The 25,328-nt window shown below is 42.2% G+C and overlaps 1 protein-coding gene across 7 annotated transcripts in view; it reads right to left on the reverse strand.

The window, feature by feature from the left end:
- Nucleotides 1-25,262, reverse strand: part of POGZ (pogo transposable element derived with ZNF domain) — a 45,239-nt gene extending 19,977 nt beyond the window's left edge. For 3 of the 7 annotated variants that reach the window (XM_080368047.1, XM_080368046.1, XM_080368041.1), the window contains exons 1-2: nucleotides 17,154-25,262; nucleotides 6,010-6,134 (exon numbers count right to left, since the gene is read on the reverse strand). In XM_080368047.1, coding sequence (XP_080224173.1) covers nucleotides 6,010-6,133 — 124 coding nt within the window. In that variant the 5' untranslated portion in view covers nucleotide 6,134; nucleotides 17,154-25,262. The other 4 variants (XM_080368042.1, XM_080368043.1, XM_080368044.1 and 1 more) reach the window with 4 other exon arrangements.
- Nucleotides 25,263-25,328: the final 66 nt, after the last annotated feature.

Below are 25,328 nucleotides of genomic sequence, written 5' to 3' on the forward strand. Positions count from 1 at the left end.
GAGGACTTTCTCTATCCTCTCTCTCAACTAAGCAGAGTGGAGACGCTCTCCTCTAAAGGAGGAGCCACTCTTGTCAGACATGCCCTGGCTGTTCACAGGAAAGGCTGGACTGACAAAACCTCTTTGATGCTCCAGAAACCCCCACACAGATTGCGTGTGCTTCACAGCAGGCCAACCCTCCTACAGAAGAATGCTAGCGATGGGCCCATCAACAAGTTACTTGCACTGTGAACAACCAAGGTGTTGATAAGGTCCTCAAAGGTAGAGCAGCCACGCCACTGCTAAGGGGGCCATCGGTGCCAAGGCTCCTACCACCAACACAATCCACATTAAAATCCATGCCAAGTGGTTAGGACTGTGTCACTGTCTCTTTAGAGTTTGAATTCAGCACTTAGGCATCAACAAAGGTCCTCTCAGGCTTACAAAGCGTGAACTAATAAGCCTGGGACAATGCAATTCCTTGATGGATTTGTTCTCTGATGGCCCTGGCAGCTGGCACCCATGGCTGAGGGACAAAAAGGAGCAGTGTAGGGACACACCTTTAAGGGTAGGTGATTTGGAAAAAAACTAGTAGAGCCAGCTCACCAGGGTGCTCCGAGATGTAAGGGATTACTGAGGCCTGGGGACAGACGCTTGCAGGTATCTGAGGAGCCTTCCACCATTCTTTGGAGAAGCAACTTGAGGTGGCTCCTGTGCTCTCTGCATCCATTTCCAGGAAGTATGGCAGGTTGAGCACTGCTCCAACACTTATACTTCAAGACACGGGAAGCACAGGGAGCAAAGCTAAGAGAAGCTTCTGCCATTACACACTCCCTAGATGACAGGCTAGCAGAGCTTGATGCAAACAAACATGTAATTTTTGTCAACAAGTGTTAGAGACAGAAATTACACTGTATGTTATACACAGTTTAGGGCAGAGAGGGATCACAGGGCAGTACACAGAGCAAGCATGCACTGCAAGCATCCCATCACACTGATGCAAGCAGTAATTTAAACTAGACTAAATTTTGTCACTTCCCATCCCAGCCTGCCTTAACCGTATACCATTACGCAATTGCTGCATTCTAAATATAAGCACAGTATTTTTCTTCTATAGCTTCTGTATTTTCAGGACAAAAAGCACTTTGTGATTCTTGTGGTAAAAGAAATTGCAGGAATGTAAGTTATATTTTTATCTGATGGTGGAATTATTAAAAAGGAGTCAAGCTGTCAGGCTGATGTGCCGCATGGCACCCATCTCATTTTCTTGTCAACAACAACAGTGCTTTCTTGGATACGGGGACTCTGTAGAAACGGACGGACATGTTACACCAGCTAGCTATGCATGTCTATGTAACATAAGAAAGAACTGGTTTGAGTGGGATACAGGTACAGCTAAGAGCATTCGAAGGAAAGAAAAAATTAGGCCGAGCGTCACTTCAAATATATTTAGCTTCCGATAATTTTTCCTTTTATGTCCCAGTAATTCAAGACATTTTAAAACTAATCTGCAGGGAAAAAATTGGATCCAGCTGAAAGATAGAAAAAGAGAAGCTAAAAGGTATTTCCACCTTTAGTTTGGAAATTTTGTTTCTTGATTTTTGGACATGGGGTCATTTCTATCCAGCCCAGGACGCACTTCTGCTCTGTTCATTCAAAGGAGAACCGGTACAATACACCTCACAAGGAATTCAAGCCTGTGTCTGTTGACACAGTCCTGAAAGTTAGATATTTACCAACAGGGATGCTGTTGTTTAAGAAAAGGATAAATATTAAGTCTCCGGCTTGCTTGCTCATAAGTGAATTACAAACGAAAACAAAACCTTACACTGGGAGAATGGACAGATTTAATGGGTCCTTTTCAGCCCTAGCTTGTAAGTCTTTTTAATTAATGTAAAACAAAACGCAAGACGACAGCCATGAGCATAAAAAACAGATTGCTGAAAGCTGGGATGACTCCAGACACGGCTCATTTCATGAGCGTTCCACATAGTCACAACTTAAACTGGGATGTGACCCTCAGTTACTGGGCCAGCGGAGACTGCAGGGATTGAAGAGGTGACAGATGTCCTTGTGGCACTTTGCCACTCAAAATCCTCACTGGCATCAAGCCAAAAAGGATTCCCCTGCCAGTCAAAGTCATGTCACAAGAGCTGGGACTCAACAACTATAACAGGAAAGAAAAGGCCATGCTGTAGGCTGAAGAATTTGGGTTTGCATCGGTCCTGAAGTCAATGGGTCAAGCAATCTTCTGCTGAACCAATGCAGTCAATTCCTGCCCAACAAACCACACTCACCGTCAGGTCGCTTCCACAGCGGTAATTTACAGTTAGATGACACACTACTAGAGATACACAAAAGAAAAAGGACTATGGAAAGTGACAGATGAAGTCACACTGAGTAACGACCCTGCCTGACTCCACTTTTTAAGCTATGGAGTATAATCTGAAGGTTCCCTGATAGCTACCGCTAATGCTGTTTGCAAACCAGAATAAAATAATAAGCATATAAAAGGTGATGACCATAGGTAGCTATGCCTATGATTTCATTCCTCTAGTACAGAGTACTGCGATTAATGTCTAGAAATAGAACACTGGCTTTTCAGGGAAAGGTTTCTCCAAAGCCTGCGAGGAACTAAGCCATTAGGAAAATACTTCCATGTACCTCTGAACTGTACCACAGATGCTAAAAAAAAAATATAAATATGTATTTCCACCCAGCCTACAGCAGCAGTATGCAGCAATCCTCCTAAACCTCTAATGCTCTCGCAGCCCTGAGAGGATGCTGGGCATCATCAGACTACGCAGCAAGGGACTGAGAAAGGAAAACAAAGCATCAAAGTTTGTTTTCTTTTTCAGCCTTCCTCCCTACATTTTCAGGTCAGACAACAGAGCTCTGGATTACATTCCAGAGCTCACCACGAGCCTTATTTTTGAGGGAAAACAAATAAAAGAAACAAAGAAGAAAGTTTCGTGGATTGTTGTGATTCTGCACAATCCTTTCAAATTTAAGATGTGACAAAAGCCTCTCCAAATTAGAGTCCTGTACAAATCCCACTGGTTTCATGGGATCTGGGAATCATTTGGAGAGCCGACCCTACAGGGGCATATTTGAACCTGTCAGAATACACAATCTTTTATTGATAAACATATTGCTATCAGAAGATTAGTTTTTTCAGTAAGTAACCCCACTTGTTTTTCTTAACTGTTAATCTAATTATAGCACACTGATATCACCAAGCCTTTATTAATTTCTTGTAATCGATTCAAAACATCTGTCTCAATTTACTTTTATTGGTACAGCTATGAAATATTCATCACAACTGCATTACATAGTGATATCCAATACATTTGGAATTCAAGATACTTTTAAGACACTCCCAACAGAAGTATCTGTTTCAAATAGTGTATAGAACCTCCCTCATTACTCATGTGTCTGATCATATTTTATTACATGATACAATGACTTTCAGGTGAGTTTGAGAAACATATTTTTCCAGCTCCTTAATCCCAAAGAATCCTAACCCCACTTTATATATTTCAGTATATTACATTACGCGGAGAGATTGCTTAAGCTATCTCTGAAACGAAGGGTGACAACCCTTTAACAGCAAAAAGGGCCAGAATTATTCACCCTGGAATTTGGCCAAACATACCAGTTTAACACATCTGCTCTTGCAAAACACATCATGATGCACCAGAGTGACACTGAGTAGTCAGTACCTTCATTTTACACCTTACCTGGAGGGTAACACTATTAATGGTAATTTCCACTAATGTGTAAGGGCACTGGATTCATTCTTGAATGGAAGAAAACCAGCTGCTACTCCCTGTAGTCCCTGCAAGGTTTAGCATGACTCCCACTCAAATTCTGCTCCGACACCTCCCTGCTCAGCCCGTAAAGTCTCACGTGCCCACAGCTCACACAGTGTGAGCGCAAGCGAGCCTCGCATTTCCTCTCTGCACCCCAAACCGCTCTAAATACTGAAGGCATTTCTGCTTACCATTGTTGTTCACAAATATTGGCACTAGCGTCATCTTAGCACTGTCACTATTCTGAGCCCCACTGCTAATGACAGACGTGGCTGCAGAGAGATTAGCACCTACAGATGCATGGGCAGCAGCTGGCAGAGGGGCAGAGACGGGCTGCAGACTCACTGAAACTGCTAGAAAGGAATGGCATAATTGTATTTAGGAAAAAAAAAAAAAAAAAGAAAGAGAAAGCACAATTTGTTTGTAGCGACACCATACCAGCGTGCTTCTCAGCTGTATCACCATATTGTCACACTAAGTAAAATTTTTAGCTTCATGAAATAATCCATACTTGCATCCAACTTCTTTAGCTCTGTATTTTCCATCAAACAGCACAAGCAAGAGAAATTCAACTTACTCAAGACCACTGTTAGTTTTATGTCCATTTCAACATGTCTATGACTGAACCACTTTCTCCTTCCAAACATCCTCCTACCTTGACACCTCTGAATACTATTCCAAGTAAACTCCTTCCACATCCTCCCTGGTTGGAAGGCCAAGAGGAAGCAGGTGACAGCAGCAGAAGCATGCCCTTCCCCAAGCAGGGACAGCCTCATCCTACTCATTATTATCAACAAGCCTTCCAAAGCCCTGACTGTAGAATACTTCCATGAACACCCTGTGTCGACCACAAGTCGTGTGGAACAGCTACTACCAGTTAGCAGCACTGACTACCAATGCTCCCACAGTACTTCACACCAGGATCCGTGCTCAGCATTGCAGCAGCCAGAAATGCGAGACACATTTAAACGCTGTCATTAGCTACCCCTGGCCTACAACAAGGCTTAGTCCCACCTCTATTCCAGACATTAAGCTGATGTTTTGCTTGATCTTGACCAAGAAAAGGGTAATTGAAATGGCCGAACAAAAGCCTAAATTATCAAACGTGCCAGACTACCTCACCCACACACATAACTGAGGTAAGAATTCTTTTTTCCATGCACCAGACTCAAGTGTGTGGCAAGAACCAAAGGGAGAGTGAATGCAAGTCTTTCTGATCATAGTAACGTATGATGTACTCCCAAATCATGAAATGCTCCTCATCGAGGCTTAATTTGTATCAAATAGGTATATGCACAATGGCCCAACTCACTGTGTTCATGCCAACAGAAATCAACAATCAGAAAGTATCATCCTTGTATCTTTACTCAGTTAGGGCTCCATTACAAATTGAATGATTATACAGCATCTGAAGAACATAAAAACTCCCATCTAGCAATTACTGCTTTTTATGGGTCCAAATTCCTCATAATTAGAGACAACTAACAGTTAACAACATACTCTGACCGGCACATTAAATGCAGACTCTGAACAAAGTTATGCATCTTCCCATTTGCAGAAAACAAGCAAAAAACCCAACACCAAAACGAAAAAAACAACCCTCAACTGAAATTGATCATATCAAATCATGGATTAAATAAGTAATAATAAACTAGTTTTAATCTCACTAGTTTGATTACAGAAGTCATAGGAAATATAATTCACTAATCGAATACCCAACTTCCTCACTCATTTCAAAACTGCCAGAAGGATCAATCGCTGAATGCTGATATGTACTAAAGCACTTCACAAAAGAAAAAGCATCATCTTCTATGTAGACTATAAATTCTCTACTTTTAAGAGACTACTACTTCAGCTGTAAAACAGGAGTAACTTAGCCAAAGTTTCCTTCTCATTTTTCAAACAGGCCACTCCTTCCAACATGTGCGAAAATCTTACTGTCTTGCACAGAGAAAAAACCACCCTGTTCCCTGCCTCTTAAACTACTTATTCAGAAGAAACCTGCCCTCATGCAGCACTGCCATCGTTATCAGCTCTACCCAGCACTCAAAAGCTCTGCGCACAACTAGAGAAATTGAAATTTGTTACATTACTCATTAATGGGGTTTTTAGCTATCAAATAAGACTGTTTACTTGGAAGATGTACCCAATCACTGCCATTTCCCTTTAAAAACTGAACATGTAACAGGAATAATTCTAAAGTAAAACAGTTAATTACCCGTAGCAGTTTTATCAACTGAATTATAATCCTCAACAACAGAATCTTCAATCACATCACTGATTTTCTGCCATGGTTCCAGCTCCTCCTCCTCACATTCCATAAAAAGGTCCGTGTCCGCCATCCTGCAAAGGGAAGAGAAGAGAAACCTTTATTGGAAAGCAGGATTTTGTCAGACAGCGGCAGTCATTCATTGTAAGAAAAATTCTAATGCCAGAGATATGAACAATGTTTTTATTTCCTAGTATTCCAAAGGTCTATTTTCAGGTTCTTACTTATTTCTCCAGTTATAGAGCTGATTCCACATCCTACTTCATTAGGCTGTGTTTCCTTTTCAAATAGGTCTGTGAAGTTGGTACTGAAAACCCCTTAGTTTTGACTAAAAATTGCAGCGGTTCTGCCTCTCCTGCATAAGAAAGCCAACCTAACAGCTTTGAAATCAAAAGTCACCGCCTCAAACCCCAGTATCTTTAAATACATGTATAACTGTGACTGAAAGAAGCATCGTGCTTTTTGCTCTGTTCATGGTTTTGAATATTCTACGATTACTGCCAACACACATGACAGATAGAATAGCCAAGCTTAAATGAGTAAAAAATGCATGCACAAATGCAGGACAGTCCTCAGCTAGCCTTAGCCAACCCCTCCACTCGAACCCGCATGTACCTGAACCCCTGCACGCTCCCACAGCCCCAGCTCTTCCTCTTCCTTGTACCCGGGAATGTGACAGACAATTATGAACTAGTTCAAAATAAAATTAAAGAGTAAAGGGATTTTCTGCAATTAGATCCATAGTTACTGTCTGTCAACCCAAACGAATGTTCTCTTGATCTTCGGAGCAAAGCACCCAATTTACCTTTCCTGCACTACTCGTCACTAGGTATAACCGTTACCATACTTACTTAGAGAAAAGACACAACAGCCAACTTAAGCCTGTTTGTCTTTCCTCATGAATAAGTCTCTCTCATTCTTGCCACCAAACTCTAAAACTTCTATTTTGGCTATGTTTTTGTGAGACAGAGGAGCAGAAACAAAGGCAATTAGATAAGCAGGGGGTGTATCACTGCCCGTGTAACAACTTTATACCATTATAATTCACAGTATTACTTTCTGCTCCACTGTTTACATACCTTCCCACTTTGTTTGCTCTTCTGAGCACCACTGCGCACAGAATACAAGTTTTTATGGATCTGCCTACAGTGAAAGTCAAGGACTTTCACTGGGACACTTTCTCCTGCGACTGCATCTAATCTAGACCTCAAGGATGTATAAACCTGTATATGTTTAAAGTTAAGAGTTAAGTATTCAGACAATCATGCCAGACTTAAAAACAAGATGATTCAGAATTAGCAACAGTTTCCAGTGTCCTACAGGACATGGCTTCTCAGCAGGTGGTGGAGTTGCCACCAAAGGTCTCCAAAAAGCTGATTTTCACTACTGTTATCTAATCAATAGCCACACATTTCCAATCACACTTTGACATCTTTCAAGCCATTGAGCCAAGCTGCTGAAAGGAGCTTCTCCCAGACCTAGTTTTCACACCATTTCAGGATTTGGCTGGTTTTAACCTTCACTTATAAATGATGCTTATGCAAAATTTTAATTCTCCTTAGTAATACATTTAGAAGTCTTTAACTGATAGGTCTCATTCTAAAAGCTCAACTGCCTTTTTAAAGGAAATAAGGATTATTATAGGAAATAAGACACCACAAGACCTGCATTTCTTAATTTCCCACCTGGATTATAGTAAAAAAAAAGAATCAGTTTGTTCCCTCTTCTATTAACCCCCAGAAAGGCTAGCGAGCAGAACAAGCAGCAGTTCTGTACTGTGAGTGAACAGGAATCAAGATGTCCAGGAGGGATTTTGCTCTTCTTGATTACATTTTGGTGGCAAAAGAGACTGTTATGATTGCATTTTGTCATCTCTACTACCATTTGACAGCCATAAAAGTCTGATGAGAACCGTTCTGAGACAAACTGGCCAAAATAAACAGCTTATAACAGGGGATAGGCAAGAAAATAATCCAACTCGTGTGCAGACAATCTGTGCTTTCAATGGCCACAGAAAACAGTGCTGACCAGAAGGCTTAAACACAGAGTAACGTTTATTAGCTCACTGTTGAAAAAGTGGAAGAGACGTAACTTTAAAATGCAAGTGGGATTATGTAGCCACAGAGCAATTAGATTATAAGTCTTGTATCATTAAGCTGTGTCTACCCTTCTTATCCTAACAGTCATAATTCTGGCCAAACAAATGCTGCACCTGCTATAAACTGCAGCTTGTAAATCAGTCCCAAGCTAGGATTTACAGGAAAGGCTAAGGCCAGGGGTGCAACCACCTTATGCAAATACCATCTTTTATTTGTACCTGTGTTGTGCCACGCTAGTTGTAAAGTGCAAAAGCACCATCATTGGGAATTCCCTGCAATGCAACACAAAGCCAAAACAAACTTTTGACAAATGCTGATCTGAAGTAACTGTCATAACCCGCTAAGCCTCAAAACCCCCAAGAATCCTAAAAACTTGTTAACATTTGCCAAATTCAAACTGCCAGCACTTTTTTTTTTTTAAACCGTTGTTTTCCTCTAGATACAAAGACAGCCTCTCATTTTTCTGTGTTCTATTTGTCTAAAAAGGATTCTCAGAGCTTATACTTTGATGCTGTTGTCACACAATGGTGTTTTACTAAGAAATGCTCATTTTAGTTTTATGCTTGGTTATAGGTTATACTAATACATGTAATTCTCACTTCCTAATTATGCTTTTGAAGCACAATAATATTCATTTTAAGACTAAAGAATATTTCAAGGAAGCCACTACACCACTTGTGCTCTGTAGCTGATCTTCTTTTGTTCACCACTTCAACATTCATAGTGATAAAAGACTATATCTCATTTATCTTACCCCGCACACAACTCCAAACAACTAGTCCTGTCATCACTTCAGCGAGAATGCAGAGCAGTAGTACTTCTACCTAAACAAGTTTATGCCTGTTCACACACATCCTGCTAATTTGAAATATATATTTAAAATAGCTATCCCCGTGTCTCACAATTTTGTGTACCTGCAGCACAGAATCTTAAAAGAATGCAGTAAATGAAAACATTTCTGCATAATTTCACTTTTGGTCTCTATGAAGTCAGATTTGCCCTTTATGGAGGCCTTTAAAAGAAGATAAAGAGCCCCCAAAGTCCAATCCAACTCACAAATAACTTACTCCTACCAAGACTACTTCTTTTAGTCTTTTGAGGGGACCTAAGCAGATTGCTCAAATCAGGGGTGCTCACGGGCTTGTTCAGCTATCAGGCAAAACTCTCGGTAGAGAAACATTATCCAGCATTGTGACTTTTACAAGGGAAGTATAAATACTGTTTCTCTGAACACAGGTAGAACGAGATAATGCATTTTCCTCAGCGTTTCAAGTCCTTCTCAGTTAACTTTTAACCTAAAAAAGCACTCTTTCAGGAACTTTACATGACCTTGCCTCTTCCAGCTGTCCCCCAAGCGCTCTGCTCTGGTATTCAAACACATCTCTGCAGCTGTTTACTCCTCACTCTTATCACGCCTTCCCAGCATGCGATTCAGCACGCGTTTCAGAAAAACCCAGTAACAGCTCAGGCTTGCCCAGTCGGCCAGTGGAATCCACTAGCAGGAGAAAGCAAAGGGACATTTAACGGCTCCTCAGGCAAACTGAGGAGGCTGTGCTTTGCATGCTGTAACACTGCCTGGAGCGTAACACCAAGCCAGTCTTAAACCAACTGCAGAGTCCAGAAGAGCTAGAAAAGGTGATCTTCAATAAAAGATGGAATGACCTGGAGTTGTTCAATCCATAGAGGGGACTACCGAAGCACAATAACCTTCAGACATGTAAAAGTCTGTCGCAAAGTGGAAGGAAGCGGTCTGTTCTCCACACCTGTGATGGAAACAAGAAGTGAAGGGCTCAAACTGAAGAACAGAGTATTCCAACCCAAACACCAAAAAAGCTTCTAGGAATAAAGATGAAGCGTTGCAACAGGCTGTCCAGGGAACTGATGACATTTCCAGTTCTGGATGCCCCTGGGAACAGACAGATCTGTAAGAGAAGGTGTATATACTATAAGGGAGGCAAGGTGGATTAAATGGCTTGCCAGGGGGCATTTGAGGCTCCATTTTTCTACAGCATTGTGCAACTCATGAACTAAACATGTATTACCAGATATTTTTGCTCTACCACCAAACAGCAAGCACACTTCAGCTGTTGACACTGAGGCTTTTGCTACAGGAAGCAATTAAATACTCCGGTAACAGTTAACTCTTTTCATCTTGCTGAATAAACAAAACATTACTAATAAACACCGCACATAAACCAAACTACCCCAACTTAACACATACAAACTCCTGCTCATAAATACTGTATGAAGCAGTAGCTTTTCAAACGCATCCATTGAACTTTTTCACAGAAACACAGCCTAAAACTAGTCTTAGTAAAATGTCTTGTTATCAGAGAAAAAATAGCTAACTAAATAAAAAAAAAAGTAAATCAAGTCTCCTACTTGTCAAATAAAATTACATTAGTATATTGAAAAAAGAAATCAAAGAGTACTGGAATAATCCTAATATACAATTAACCAAGTGTATTACATTAAGCATGAAAAAGCTCACATCCTCCCTAGCACCCATTACCTGCATGCTTCAAAGACATTACTAGCTTCTTCATTTACACAAAGCCTGCAGTGTGTAAAAATTTTTATTAACCTTCTCTCAAAGGTGGGAAACAAGAGTTCAGTGAAATTAAGTGACTTGCCAAAGATTCTACTAGCAGTGAATGGCTTGGAAATAAAACTCAGTGCCCAGCCCCTGCTCACATTACCGAACACAAACTCAAACTTCCTCCTGTTCTGTTAAAAAAACAAAAGAGACAAAAAAAAAACGCCAACAAAAATAAATTCTGAATGACAAAAGGCAAGAAAATACGTTCCATGAAATGAAGCTCTGAAGTACAGGATTATGCTAGAGATCTGCTTAGCAGGGGAAAGCAAGAATCAAAGAACCTTAAATATTATTTCTCTGACTGCTAACATAAACTTCTTCATAATTACAAGATCATAGTAAAAACAAGCAAAATCTCATACAAGATATACACTAAGACCTTGAATGGATAGCCATTACAACTGATCAATAGCTACGTATTTATGATTCGCAATATTCACCCTTCAGAGAAACATCTAGAAAAAAATCCTGTGAAGCTTCTAGGACAAAGCTTCTCTTCGCTGGCAAAACCGGTGACACTTACAACAGTAACTATTTGTCTGGAATCATATTACTCCACGCCAGACAAGTAACAGTGCCTTAATGCTCTAGCGATGGGCAGTCTATAAATAGTCAGGATAAATAACCTGCTGTATTAATTAAAGCATGCACATATGTCTGCCCAGGAAGGTTAGAACTACAGAGGAAGTCTTTGCACACATTGTAAGAGATATATTATTCAACACCTCATCATTATTCAGAAAATGCAAAGACAAAATGCTAAAGAGACTGTAGTTACAAGCTTCTTTTGACACTAACTTACATTATGCGCATAGTATTTCATCTGTTCATATCAACTGAACTAAGAAAATGTCTCCTCTCTTCTATAATGTAACAGCTTTGTTTTTCAAAGCTTTGATCTTGAATATTTTTGTATGTAAGAAGCCTTTGCTCAATAAAGTGATTAATCCCAATGATAAATACTCCACATTTAGCTTTTCAGCACATAGTTGGCAGATGCTTGGTTGAAAATATGGGTGCCAAAAAATTTACAAAAAAAAATAAATTACAAAATGTTCTAGACACACTGCAAGAAATAAAGCCTTTCAAACCGAAAGATATTTTCTCTCCCCTTTAGCTGGAAAATGGGAGAAGACCTTCAGGGAAGAGCCAGCACATATTAGCCTTACACAAATAATTGGCACAACTGCAAGATACAGACCCTTTATTTTTTGTCAGCTGATGTGGTTCATACTCATTGTTGCCATACAGGGGAAAATAACCAACAGCCATTAAACTCTTGTATTAAGAGACCAGCCACCTGATTACATTCTTTGATCGACATGATCACCATTACCAGGGGAAATCCAACAATAAAGATGTTTTATTTGCATACAACTAGACAGATCACCTCATTACGAGAAAAGGAGAAATCCTTTTGTTTTCTCTTATGCCTCACTAAAAAAAAAAAAAAGTCTCCTTTGTAATTTCAACTGAGATTTGAATTCCAAGATCCAATTGCACCTATTTATCAATGAACCACTTTCACACAGTTAGAGAGATACCAGCTATAATCCCTATAGACCGTCATTATTTTCTCAAGAGAAAATGACTGAGCAGGTAGAAAGGACAAAACATTGTACTGTGGTTTAAAGATCGCCGGCACTTCAATCTTCAAAAAACATCTCAATGAACAAAATAAACACTTAGCCCAGTTTTGCCACCTAAATGGGGTGGCAAACAAAGGACTCTGCTACCACAATGTGAGTTTTAACTCAGTGATTTCACTGAGTTAGCAATGCAAGCTGAGAGAATCAGGTCCCAAGTGTTTTCTATTATCTAAAGCACCTGTGGATAGCAGGTTTTACATGACAGCTGCAGAGTAAGGCAGCTGTGTCTCATTGAAGTGATCTCTAAAAGATGTGTGGTTATATATTTACAGTTCCATTCACAGCTTGATATTATTTGACACAAAGCAAACAAGTTATGACATACATATGCTGTATACACACACACACACTTCTTTTTAAAAAGGACTTCAAATTAATGACTTGTTCACAGTGTTCTTCAAAATTCACATGATGGGATGCGCTACTCTTGCTGTATGAGCTTCACTTTCTAAGGCTTTTAATTAAAAAAAAAAGTATAAATAAATCAGTACTTGTCAGGGCACTGCTGGTGGCCCAATTTCTGCCTACTGGGTGCAATCATCTGCAACACAATCACTCTTAAGGGCATACTAGCAGGTCAGAAATAAATACGTACCCCGTGATAGAGGTGACTTGGTAAAGCAAAAGGCTGAATTTTGTTTCAAGATGGAACAAAGAGGAGGGACAGGGACCATTATCCCAGAGGGACAGAGACTATTACCCAGAATTTCACAGCATCCTCCCTCCAACATGATGTTATCTACAGAGGTACGAATATAGCCATGTACTTTACCGACGGAAAAACAGAAAAGGAATTCATCAGCCTTGCCCAGATCAGATGTAGGAAGTACTGAGAGAGCCGCGAAGGACCCAGGCACCTCCGTTCCCACCTCTCACTCCCCAGCCCAGATTTGAGCAGCTGGTACTGTCTCTGGCTATGAAGGAACTCCAGATGTACATACGTTTACACTTTGACCATCACAAAACAGGTAGCAAGTTAAGTAGTTTGAACTAACAGATATCCTAACCCTAAAAGATAACACCAAGCCTTCACAAATCCTAATTTAAATCTTTACTCACCATTTTCAAGACGGAATATGCATATTCATGTTAATTTACAATGTAGAAAACCAAGTGAATATGCAGTGAGAATCAATCCAAATAGCAGACCGCACTGAGATGCTAGTGGGTTTTTAAATTTTTTTAAAGAAAAAAGCCCCAGCCGACTCCCAAGGGGAGCCCACAGTCACAGCTGATTATTAGTGATGAAGGACCAAAGCAATCTGAGGAAGTGATGACAGAATATTTTATGAACTTTAAAGACCGGCCTTGCATCTTCCAGAAGTCTACAACTAACCAAAGGTGGCTCCTGCACATTCTCTCTCGTACAGAGCTTCCACCTTGTTCACTGACACTACACCTGGCAGCATAGCAGTTTGGGACACAGCTGGCACAAAGAAGCCCCAGAACAAAGAGTAAGTCCCTGCAACGTATCTGCACGGGGTATCACTGCAACAGCTCCCAGAGAGGAGCCACTGTGGGCTGGCGACCAGGCTTCTGGGGAAGGAAGGAATTCACCCAGGGCAAACTGCATCCTACCAACTCCGCTGAAACAAGGAAATGTGGCTACTCTGCCCTGCAACAGAAGGTAGAGGTAGGTTGTGCACAGACTACATCCCAGAAGATTACATTAAAAATTTAAAAGCACCAAGTATATAAACTTTCTTCATTCTTCTTGCCAAATGTTTGTCAGTTTTTATGTCCGCCCAGATTTGCCATTGTAGATTTAATTGCATTGTGGTTATAATGCTATTGATACCCCAATCGTTTCCAAAAATACATACCAAGAATTAACTGACCCTCAAATTTTCTTCACCACTTGCTATAAAACAGCCTCCTTCCCTCTTGTCAGTTCCGAAAAGAAGATCTAAAATACAAGATTGAGGGCTGTTTTTAGAAGACCTACAAATAAGCTTGAGCAGTTGATTCAATGCACGCTTTAGGATAGAAATTAATGCATAAATCGATTTCTCTTGTCCAAGTTTTCCTTCTGAATGGCCACTTCTTCTCTCCATTGTGTCCTCCCCTGGTGACCACATAACCTCAATGGAACTGCTGTCATTATGTATTTTCTTGCTTACTTTCAATAACACGTACTTAACGGCAAGGAATGTACCTTAACTTTTTAAGGACTTAGAAACCTAATGAGGTTGCATTAAATGCAAATGAATCCTACAATAAAGGTTTCTGCTGTCAAGACATGCTGCAATCCCTGCCCTGAAAAAAAGATAATGCTCTTCAGTGGCTTTTTATGGCTAACTGGCACAGCCTAAAAGTGATACAGTCTAAGTGATGAAAATCCATAGCGGATGATGTTTTCATTACTGTTCACAGGGCTATTCATCACGAGCAACATCTCCAAAAAAAAGAGAAGGAAGGGGGAACGTGAAAAGCATGGCGCAAGCTGAATGTCAGAGTTCGACAGTTACATCCTTCAGGCCAAGGTAAATTTACTTTTTGTTGACTGATGTGGTTGACTTGACTTTGCTGGTACTGAAATAATTTCAAAAGGCATGTTACGTTTCCTACAAATGCTATCATTTAAAGTCCTATATATTTTATTAAAGACTTTGAAGTGTGTGATGCCTACTAATTAAAATGTATTATTACACACTCAATTAGAACGATTGTTATCTGCCTTAAAGTTTGAACTGCAGAGTGATGAAAACAAACCGCTTTCTGGTTGTCGGCATATTTTGTGAGCATGGGACTACCTTGAAGCTTCTAGAGGCCAAGAGCATGTCTGTAGCTATATTTCTGCAACGGGCTCTTTTGTGAGGAGACAGCATGGAGCACTCCACTCATGTCAGTGTGGATGCAGGTCTACTCACGGGAACAGCTGGAGGCTCTCTTGACAGTATCTAAGCAGCTGTGAGGATGGGGCACAAACAATGTAACCATATATATCCACAAACGCAAGACCAACTGTAAATAACATATGCAGAACCCCACACCCAGAGCGAGCTTAAAGCAGCAACAGAGAGCAAACCCTCCGGGCAGGTAGCCCTGTAGAACAGGGCTAATTACACATGCTAATAATTAATACAGTTGGAGGGGGAAAAAAAAAAAAAAAAAAGTGTGCGTACAGCAAGCCTGGCTTCACATTCAAGGATGAAAATTAACAACTGCAGCAACCTGAAGCTCTGAGACAGCATACACAGAGAACCAGAGTTGGGAATATGCATAATTTGTCTATCCTTGCAAATTATTTCGTAAAAGAAGCAACACATCACTCCCACCCCCCATTCCTCTACCCCCACTTCCGATCACTCACTCCTGCCCCATTTGGTATGTCTTGGTGACAGCTGCAACTGCTGCCAAGTTAATAAAAATAAAGCTGTGTGTGTTGTCATGTGTTGCATGTTTTCAGCAAGGGTGTTGGGCAGCGGGATTCATGCCTCTCCTTCATCTTCACACATGCTTTATGTCGCATGCCAGCCAAGGAAAGAAGCAGAGAGCAAGGATGCCCAAACATAGCAGCCCAGGTTCCCCAGGTACCCGGGAGAGCAGGGCCACAGTAAGGGCCAGGCAAACATCTTGATGATAACAAACATCTAATTTTTGTTCTCTGTCACCAGAAGAATCAGCCTCGGGGTATTTTGCATTAAGTCTTTTGGCAATGCAGAGGCTCTCCAGGAGAGCCTGCTGAAGGGAACCCCTGCCCCAGCAGTGGGGCAGGCGAGCAGGTATTACCAAGGGTGGCGAGTGATCCCCGCACTCTGGGCAGCGCTAAGGGGATAGGGCAGGCAGGAACGCAGGGAGAGGGCCTGCCAGCTCAGGGAAGCAAATAAAAAGAACAGTTTCCCCTCTGATGTGCCTGGGAAGAGCCCCTTTCACCGGGGCCAGGGGCTCCGGCACCCAGAGCTCTCTCGGGTGACAGGAGGGGGTGGCGGGCGGCAGGGCAGGGGAGGCCGCTGAGGAGAGGGGCCGGCTGGCGGCCCGCTGGCCCCGACCTCTGGGGAGGGGGGACCCTTCTGCGAGGGTGGGGAACAAGCAGGCCACGGTGTGGGGGGGTGTCGCTCCCTCAAGGAGGTGGGCAGAGACTCCCCCCACCATCCGCTTCCCTTAAGAAGAGGAGAAACGGGTATTTCTCCAGAGAAGTATCGCAAAACCCACCCTGGGTGTATTGTGGCGGCTAAGAAAGAGAGAGAAAAATAATCCCCGTGCCCAACATGGCCGCCCACCCAGCACCAGCCATGGGAAAAGGAGGAGGGGGAGGCAGGACGGGGGGGGGCTGCTGCCACCCCCTCCCCGGGGGATGGCGGCCCGCGGGCGGCGGGGGAGGCCCCGCTCCGGCCGGGGCGTTGTGCGCGGCGCCCACAGGAGCGGCGGGGGGAGCGAAGGGAGCTGCCGGTTCCGCGTCACCGCCCGCCCCCCCCCCCCCCCCGCCCGGCGGAGGGGGTGTGCGCGGATCCCTCCGCCTCCCCTCAGCGCCCGGGCGGGCGAGCGGCGGCCCGGGCATTCCGCCGCCCAGCGGGAGCCGCCGCCGCGGCTCCTCCCCGTCCCCCGCCTCGGCAGCCGCGAGCCCTCCCTCCTCCTCCCGCCGCCGCTTTGTGTACGGCGCGCTCTGGCCCGGCCGACCCCCCCTTCTCCCCCAGACCCGGGCGGTTCGAACCGGTTCCAACGGTCACCAACCGCCGCCCGCGCTGCGCGCCCCCCTCCCTACGGCCGCCCCCCCACACACATAACGGGCTCGCGCCGCCTCACCTTCCTCACCGGCACCGCCGCGCTCCCGCCGCCGCCGCTCGCTCTTAAAGGGCCCGGCGTGCGGGCCCCCCCCGCGCTCCGCCGCTCTCCGGGCGAGGCGACCGGCAGGGGAGGGCAGGTGGCATGAGCCCCCGGGAACCCCGAGCGTGATGCTGAGGAGAAGGAGGAGGAAAAGGAATTATCTGTTTCTGCTCTCCCTCTGTACGTTCTCGCGGGGGGCGGCTCCGTGCTTTGCGTGTGTCTCCGCCGCCCCCCCTCCCCCCTTCAGCAGAGAGGGGAAAAGGGAGGGAAGGGGGGAAGGAAAAAAAAAAAAAGCGCGCCCGGCGGGCTGATACACGCGCGAAGCGCCCGCAGACACACACACACACATACACACACACACACACAAAAAGGGGACCTGGCCGGCGGAGGGATACGGTGACGTCATTTCCTTCTGGGCCGCGGAGCGGCGCGGGGATTGGTGCGCGGCGCGGTGACGTCACCGAGAGGCGGGCGCAGCCGCTGCCCTGGCCCTGACGAAGTTTGTGTGAAGCACGAATGGCGCGGGGTGGGCCGGCTCCCCCCGCCCCCGCCTCCGCCGCCCCGGGGGGCTGCGACCCGTGGAGCCCCGGCCCCGGGGGAGCCCGCGGTGGTTGGAGGGGGGCCTGCCGCCTGGCCCAGCTCTGCGGCCTAGCGCGGCCTCGGGGCCCTGGCGCTCCGCCGCCATCTCCTCAGGCGGGCTGAGGCGGCGGCTGCCCGCCCCGTTGCACCTGCCGGCCGGGCACCTGTGGGGCGGGGGGCGGCCCCGCCGCTGCCCGGTGCGGGGTGGGCGGCCCTGTGGCGGGGCTTGGCCTGTGTTCGGGGCTGGCCGCCTCCGGCAGCGTCTGCTGCGTTTGTGCTCCCCGGGTGCCGTGGGTTGGCGGTGTGGTGAGGCCTCTGTGCTGCCCTGCATAGGTGTAGGGGTAATTAACCTTACTGGCTTCGTAATTGCGCCCTGGTGCCTTCACTGCGGGGTTATTCGGGTGGCTGGTGCTGTGGGCAGTGTTGGTGGGGAGGGTGAGGAGGGCTGCCGATGGCGCTGAAACCTGCCGGCCCTGAGAAGCCCCGTGTCCCACTGCCAGTGCCTTCCCGCAGGCCTGTGGCTCCGGGCCATTGGAAGATGCGTTTAGTGCTGAAAGAGCCTTCCAAGCTCCAGAAACCACTAGAGGCCTTTTTAATAAAACTTGGCTGTTACTTTCACATTGAATCTCCCTTCGGTGAGGCTTGTAGCAAAAGTTGGCACAGGTTTCATCCCTCCTTGGATGGTTTCAAGGGGGAGGCTGAGGAGTAAATCGCCATAAACTTTCTGCGTGGATTTGTTGGAGGTTTTCTGGGAGTCGGGAGGCAGGTGGGTGGGCGCGGCAGCGCAGCCAATGTCAGGAGCTGCCCACCTATGTGCAAGGGCTTTGCTACCGTGGATGCTTAAGGTTATATTTAACTTTTACATGTTTAAACAATCCAAATGCAGTCAATGCAACTATATAAATGCTTAAAATCGTGCATTTGCTTAAGTACGTTGCTGGATTGGTGCCATATAAGTTTCCTGGGCTGTCAAGCCAACGTATCATCAGTGACTACAGTTCTCCCAAGCATAAATTGAAATGGTTTAGATCTTTAATAATGAACTCAGTATCATGATTATATCTTTAATAATGATCTTATTATTGTGACTAATTTAGGAATGATGGGACATACAGCTTTTAATGGCATACCGTGCAGACTGAATACTGAAGATCGTGTGTTTAAAACAGATAATACATATTTTTTAATAGTTAACGTGTTTAACAGAAGTACAAGTACACATTTTTTATAACTTGGTTAACACATCTTCAGCATACTTTAAAATAGTATTTTACTTACTCTTAAAACACTCTTTTGAATTTGGCAAGTAGCGTGCTTCCCAAATGGACCCCCTTGCTGTGATACCCATGTGTTGCTAGAACATGATTTATTATTCTGCAGTTCATTAAACAATCACATTAATTTTCTTCTGATGGTCTTCGTGAGTTACCAGTCATTCTTCCTGGTTTACAGAATGCGCCAGGCTACTTCCCCTCGTGCTGGAGGGACGTGTTTTCATTTAACTGTCTTATCTGTCACCTATAAATCATATACATACACAGTACAAAGAGCTGCATTCTCTTCTGTGGTTATGCCACTGATAGTAATAACAAACATTATTATGGCTAGTTATGCATTTGTATTCCTGATTGTACTTTGCAGCCGCTGCCTTAGATGAAGTATTATTTAATTATTTAATATAATAATAGCAATTTTCACTTGCTTTTTCAAAAAAAAGATAATCTGGAAGCAGAAGCTATGAATAAAAAGTGATTTTGTTCATTACATGAAAGGGAAAACAGCCAGCCGCACTGGCATTGCTAAAAATGGGAAAAATTAAGTTTGTAAATGGAATTCAGATGTCGATAGCAGCAAGGATTTACCAATGAAGTTTTATATTACTAACGGATGACTAATGATTGTGTTTACCACTGAAAAAATTACCATCTGCTAATCCCAAACTTTATTATTTCCTTCAATGTAAATGCATTGTTTCTTAGACCTAGGGTAAAAAAGCAAAGTTGATTTTTTTTAAAAAGCCATAAAAATTCACCAGCGTGGCTTTGTCTTTACCCAGTGTATCTGGTTCTGCAGATACCAAATTCAAAATAAATTAATGACAGGGTGAATGCAGCTGTTTTAATTCCCGTCACCGCTGGTGAGTTATTTTTCGTTTTTGCTGTGTCCAGCTGGAACAGAAGGAGAGCTCTCTATCTGGGGAGTGCAGTGGAATGAGACATTTTTAGTTGCTATTGAAGTGCGTAAATTCACAAGGGTAGCAAACCCAGGAGTTTGATATTCTTGCTCCAAGAATAAAATTCCTGTTTCTTTAGGAACAAGAATACTTGTGTTTTAAAACTCAGCACACAAGTGTTTACACTTGTGTTTCATCCTGTAAATACCAGCGATGTGCATTCAGGGCAGTCTAGGCGATCTGTTGAACTACAGGTGTTTACGTTGATGATCTGTGGCTGAAAGAAGCAGGAAAGAAGTCTTGAAGTAGAAAGAAGGCAAATACTTGAGAAGGCATCAAAATGCTATTTTCCTTGGGGCTCGCTCACCCAAGGAAAAAAGCCACATTGAGGTCAGCACACACAAAGTGATCTAAGTGTGACAGTCAAGCAGGTCCAGCTGTGCACCTCAACCGCACGAACCCTTTTCCTAATCTAATGTAGGTTTTAGTAGAAAACTTCACGTAGAAAAACTCAATTGATAAATTACATGTTCCAAAGATTGTAAGTTGGAATATTGGATTTTGCTTCTGCAGGTAGCCCGTGGTTTGGACGCTTGCCATGTCAGGTTTTTTTTGCCAGGGCTCTAAGATTGGAAACACCTGCAGCAAAAAGTGAAAAAGTTTCAACATGCGGTTTTAGGGTAACTGAGCAACTCCTTGAAAGGATGTACTTCAGGCCTGAAAGTGGAACAAGATGTAGTAGACTTTTCCAAGCTCTTAAGTATATTCAAAAAATAATATGGGGCTGGCCAGAAAGACAAATGAAGAGTTTTGCAGGAGCAGAAATTTCTACTAGAATATGTTTGAGTGAAATCCGCTTTGAGAAATGCCACTAACAGTTTGAAAACAAAATTACAAATGTAACTTCTTTTTTTCCTGTGACAGATTGGCTGAGTCAGGTATGTCAAGGTAGACAGATGCTTACGCAGCACGGCGTGCTGGCTGCTCAAAATATCTGAGATTACTACTGTTAAGTGATGTTTTCCCTGAATATTTTTCAGCTTCTTTATTATATTAATTTGTTTCTCTAAGTACAGGACATTTCCTTATTTCCTTTTGATTACAGAACTGTCTCTGTTTCATTTATCCCATTAAATTAATACTTAGGTTCAGTTTATATTGTTTGTGATAAATTTAAACTTAACTAGCATTCTTTAGATCTGAATGTTTAAAACATCAGCATTCTGTATTTTAAGTTACATACAAAGTTTTGAACTTTGCTTTTAATTTTTTCAAGCAAGCATTGAAATAAATGTCTCTAGCTCTTCCTGAAATGCTTTTCCCAGCCTCCTTACAAAGCAGAAATCAAATGTGGTGTTTTACCTCAAAAGATTGGATTTGGGGAATCCTCCATTAAACGTTTTTCTTTAATACTTTGCACAAATAGGTCACTGTGATGCCAGAGGATGCTTATTAGTTGGTTCCATGCTCAATTTAATTCTCAAATACATTGTAACTCAATTACATTTACAAGGTGTACCATAGAGCACAGATTTTCATTTGTTTATAGCTATAAATTTCTCCCTTCTCTCTAAAATTTCTCTGCAGTAACTAAACGTGTAGCAGATTTCCTCCCTGTCCACTGTTGTTTCTGTACGAGCTAGTGGCTACTGAAGGAGAGGAATGAGTGGCGGGAGTTACTTAAGCAGTTTTACACCACAGAGCTACCAAATGCGTAAGCCTGTTATGCATGTGTCTTTGAAAAGATTGCTAAATCATTAAAAACTCTTTACATTTCTGTTTTTAGGGTAAAAAATATGCCCAGCTGTTTCAATATGTTGCAGAGAGGTAAGAAGTACATTTTCATTTTGTTTGGTCATTGAGGAATATTTTTAGTCTTTTTTTCCTTTTTAAAAAAAACTTTTTAATTTAAATGAGCTGTTACAATATGAGGTCCCAGGGGACTTGATTAACTCTTGGAGGTGTGTGCTTGGCTCCCTCTGAAAAGAAACCGCCCTCTGAACAAAGGATATCCTTAGAGGTCACACTGAAGTTTTGGATTTGTTTGGCCAGGAACATATATGACAATTATGAGCTCTTCTCTGAATGCATGTTTGTGTAACAGGAGTAAACAATGAGGTAGAACAAACGTAAACATTTCCTTTTGAAGGGCACTAAATTTTGAAGAAATCCTAAAGCGTTATGGTCCAGCTCGGCTGCTGATGTAGGTGTCTCTGCCTTATTCTGGAAAGAGCCTGACTGAGCAACAGAGGTACAAAGAAAGGGTGGGGTTCCTTCCCTTAAAAAGCTGCTAAGACGTGGCAATTTTTACTGATAGCTAATACTACTAGTCCTGAAAGAATGACAATATTATCTGCAAAATAGGAGCTAATTAGTTACGCAAATAAGCTGCCACTGCAGGAGAAGCCTACTCAAGGGAGGTCTTAGTAAAAATAGAGTTAGAGGCCTCTAGCCTACAGGACTCTGGGATTTGGCCCAGGATCAAGATACTTCTCTGCAGGAAGCTGTTGTGGCTATAAAAAAGTCTGTCTTTTTAATCATTGGGTTTGTTTGTCTTGTCAAGTCCCAGCTGAGATTTCCCTTTGCAGTTTCTCTAAACATCTGGTTGTTGTCATTTCACTATTATCAACCTTGAAGTAAAAGATTGGGCTCTCCAAGATTATGCAATTTCTTTAAACATGATGAAATTATTAAAAATAATAAATGTGTGGGGTTTTGTACTCGTTTCAGCTTCAAGCCATGAGTTCTCCATAAACATGAGGCTTAGCATATTGCCTCTTAAAAAGAAAAACTGTGATTCCTTCAGAGAGCGTGACTGGGGGATTTAACAGAAATCTCTCCTGTAAGATCTGTGATAAAATTTGAAAGTTGTCAAAAGCATCTTTTATGATTACATGTGTAGATATTTAACTCCGGTTGCCAATGGAATTGCCATATAGATGTAGGATTTTATTTAACAGTTAAAGAACAATAATGGGGCTTGCAAATATCTGTGGGTTCGAAGAAGGCTGTCAACATTGGTGTTGCAGATGATCACTTCGTCAACTTGACATCAATTAATGCACGGAGACCTGCTTCCATGCTGTTTTAAGATAAATTCACACTAATGCTTTTCAGCCTGCCTCTGAATCCACATAAAGTTGGGAACAAATATCCAGAGAAAGGAATTCTGAAAACCTTGTTTAAAATGCATTAAGACATTTCTAGCTTCCAGGCTAATTCTGATAACAATGGTATTACTTCAGGAAAAATACGCCTCCACTTCCAAATTTCTCCATTTTTTTCATAATCCCTTCCCTTTCATAATCCCATAAAACATGATACTCCTACTTTGCTATTGCTTGTAGATTTAATGTGCCTATTCTGTTTCACATGTGACACAGTAGTGAAATTACTGTTAATGTGGATCTGCAGGAGACTTCTGCAGAGCTACAAATCCTTCCCATTTGTCAGTGAATCATTACATGACTATTTTTTGATTTTATAGTTTTGTAGGTATCTTTACACCAAACTTACAGCTGTTTTGTATAAGCTATACGTGTAGTTAGGAGGAAGGAGTGAGGCACAACATCTGACTTCTCACTATGACTAAGAAATATGTTTTCTTCCCCTTTTGATCAAAGTATTCTCTTACCATAGAAATAAACTGGTGCATTGCGATTTGTTCTTGATAATTCCAGGTTACTTCTTTCCAAGTTCTTTTCAGGTTCTAACAAATCCTTCAACAGTTTTCCAGAGAGTGAAGGTGAATGGTGTGTATTTCCTGATTGCTTCTTTTGGAGGTAGGTTTTGTCTTCTGCAGCCTAATTTATCCTCTACAAATTCTCAAAAAATAAGTTCTAGTGTTTCCATTCACCCCAAAGTTGTTGTGGATGAGTCGCTTAAACTGCAAATTGGGCCAGTAAATGGGTAGTTTTCATTTTGGGTGCTCAGCATAAAACATCTGCAGCTAAATTTGCAGGAAGGGACAAGTGAGCTGCAGATGATGGTATAAATAAGCTAAATACTTGTGCCTTTTTTAAAGTGAACATTAAATTTATGATTGGTTTTGGTCAATGGGGTTATAATTCTCTGTCTTAAGTTAGCAGTTGTCAAATAATCTAAATGATGGCACCTAACGGACTGGGTATTGTGGAAATAAATTTAATAGTGTTTATAGAATATGTGTATGGCAAGGTTCATATACAGCAATTTAAAAAATTGTGGTTTGTGTTTAGTTGGAATGTGTTGTTTTGGTTTTTTATATAAGCTTGGGGTTATGCACTAAATATTACTAGTTAAAAATGTATTAACTACTCAGTGAATTAAGTGTGCATCTTACAGAAAAAATGGTGATTTATTTCACACTATAGGATTTACAATGTGCATTTAAAAGGCAACTGAATTTAATTTATATCAGCATAAAAGAGGATTGAATTTAATTTATATTGACACCCTTAGCTGTAGCTTTTATTAACGAATGGGTGACTTTGTGAGCAGAATGGCCTCTTAATGCTGTTTCCTGGTCATAATTCTTTACCAGATCTTACTCTGCCCTATCTCTGTGGTGTTTGAAGGATTTTGTAGATGTCCATTGGATGATCTGACTCTTGCTTGTCATGTGTGGATTTTTTTTCCTTCCCATCCTCTTTAGAGGTGAATGAATCTGTCTCTGGTAGATTGCTCTCTTTTGCTGCATGTTTTGTTTTGGGGTTTTATTTTCCTGTTCCATTTGTTTGGATTTATTTTCTTTTTTTCCTTTGCTTTACTACTCTCTGTACAGTGAAGACAAGGAAGAACTAACCTTGTGCTTCTAAATGCAATAGTCTTTACTCAAGCAACATTCTCAGTGATGTTTTTGCCTGAGGTTTGCAAGATTTTGCCCATTTTGTAAAGATTCATTTAAATTGACATAATGTTTTCATAAAAATTAAAAGGTATTAAACTCTACCAAGCCAAACACAGAATGGGGAAGTCTTAGTTGCTGTACTCTTTCACAATGGCATTTAGATTTTTGTTCTTATATCATTTTGGAGAGGGAGGAGAGATGTTTTTTGTATTAGTTGTATGACTAGAATGAAAATAGGAGTGCAAAGTAAAGGTTCTGAACCTAGTCCTGAAGAGGTTTTGCACTTTGTGCAATTGCAGGACAAATTATACAAACAAAATACATAACTTTTGGTTGCTTAATTCTGTAAACATGTTACAGAGTTCAAAAAGTCATCAGCAGTAAGGTTGACAGAAAGGTTGACAGATGGCCACCTTGAAACTTGTCTGGGGCAGTGAAGAAAAATAATTTCTAACTCTGAATGTAGCTATTTCATGTTGGTTTATATGAACTTTCTGATATATATATATGCGCCTGATTCAGTTTATAATGGTTAATGATTATAATTAGTTCTTTTTATAGTGCTTTTATATAA

This window comes from Falco punctatus (assembly GCF_963210335.1).
Source record: "Falco punctatus genome assembly, chromosome: 18".
In the NCBI taxonomy this organism is placed as follows: Eukaryota; Metazoa; Chordata; class Aves; order Falconiformes; family Falconidae; genus Falco; species Falco punctatus.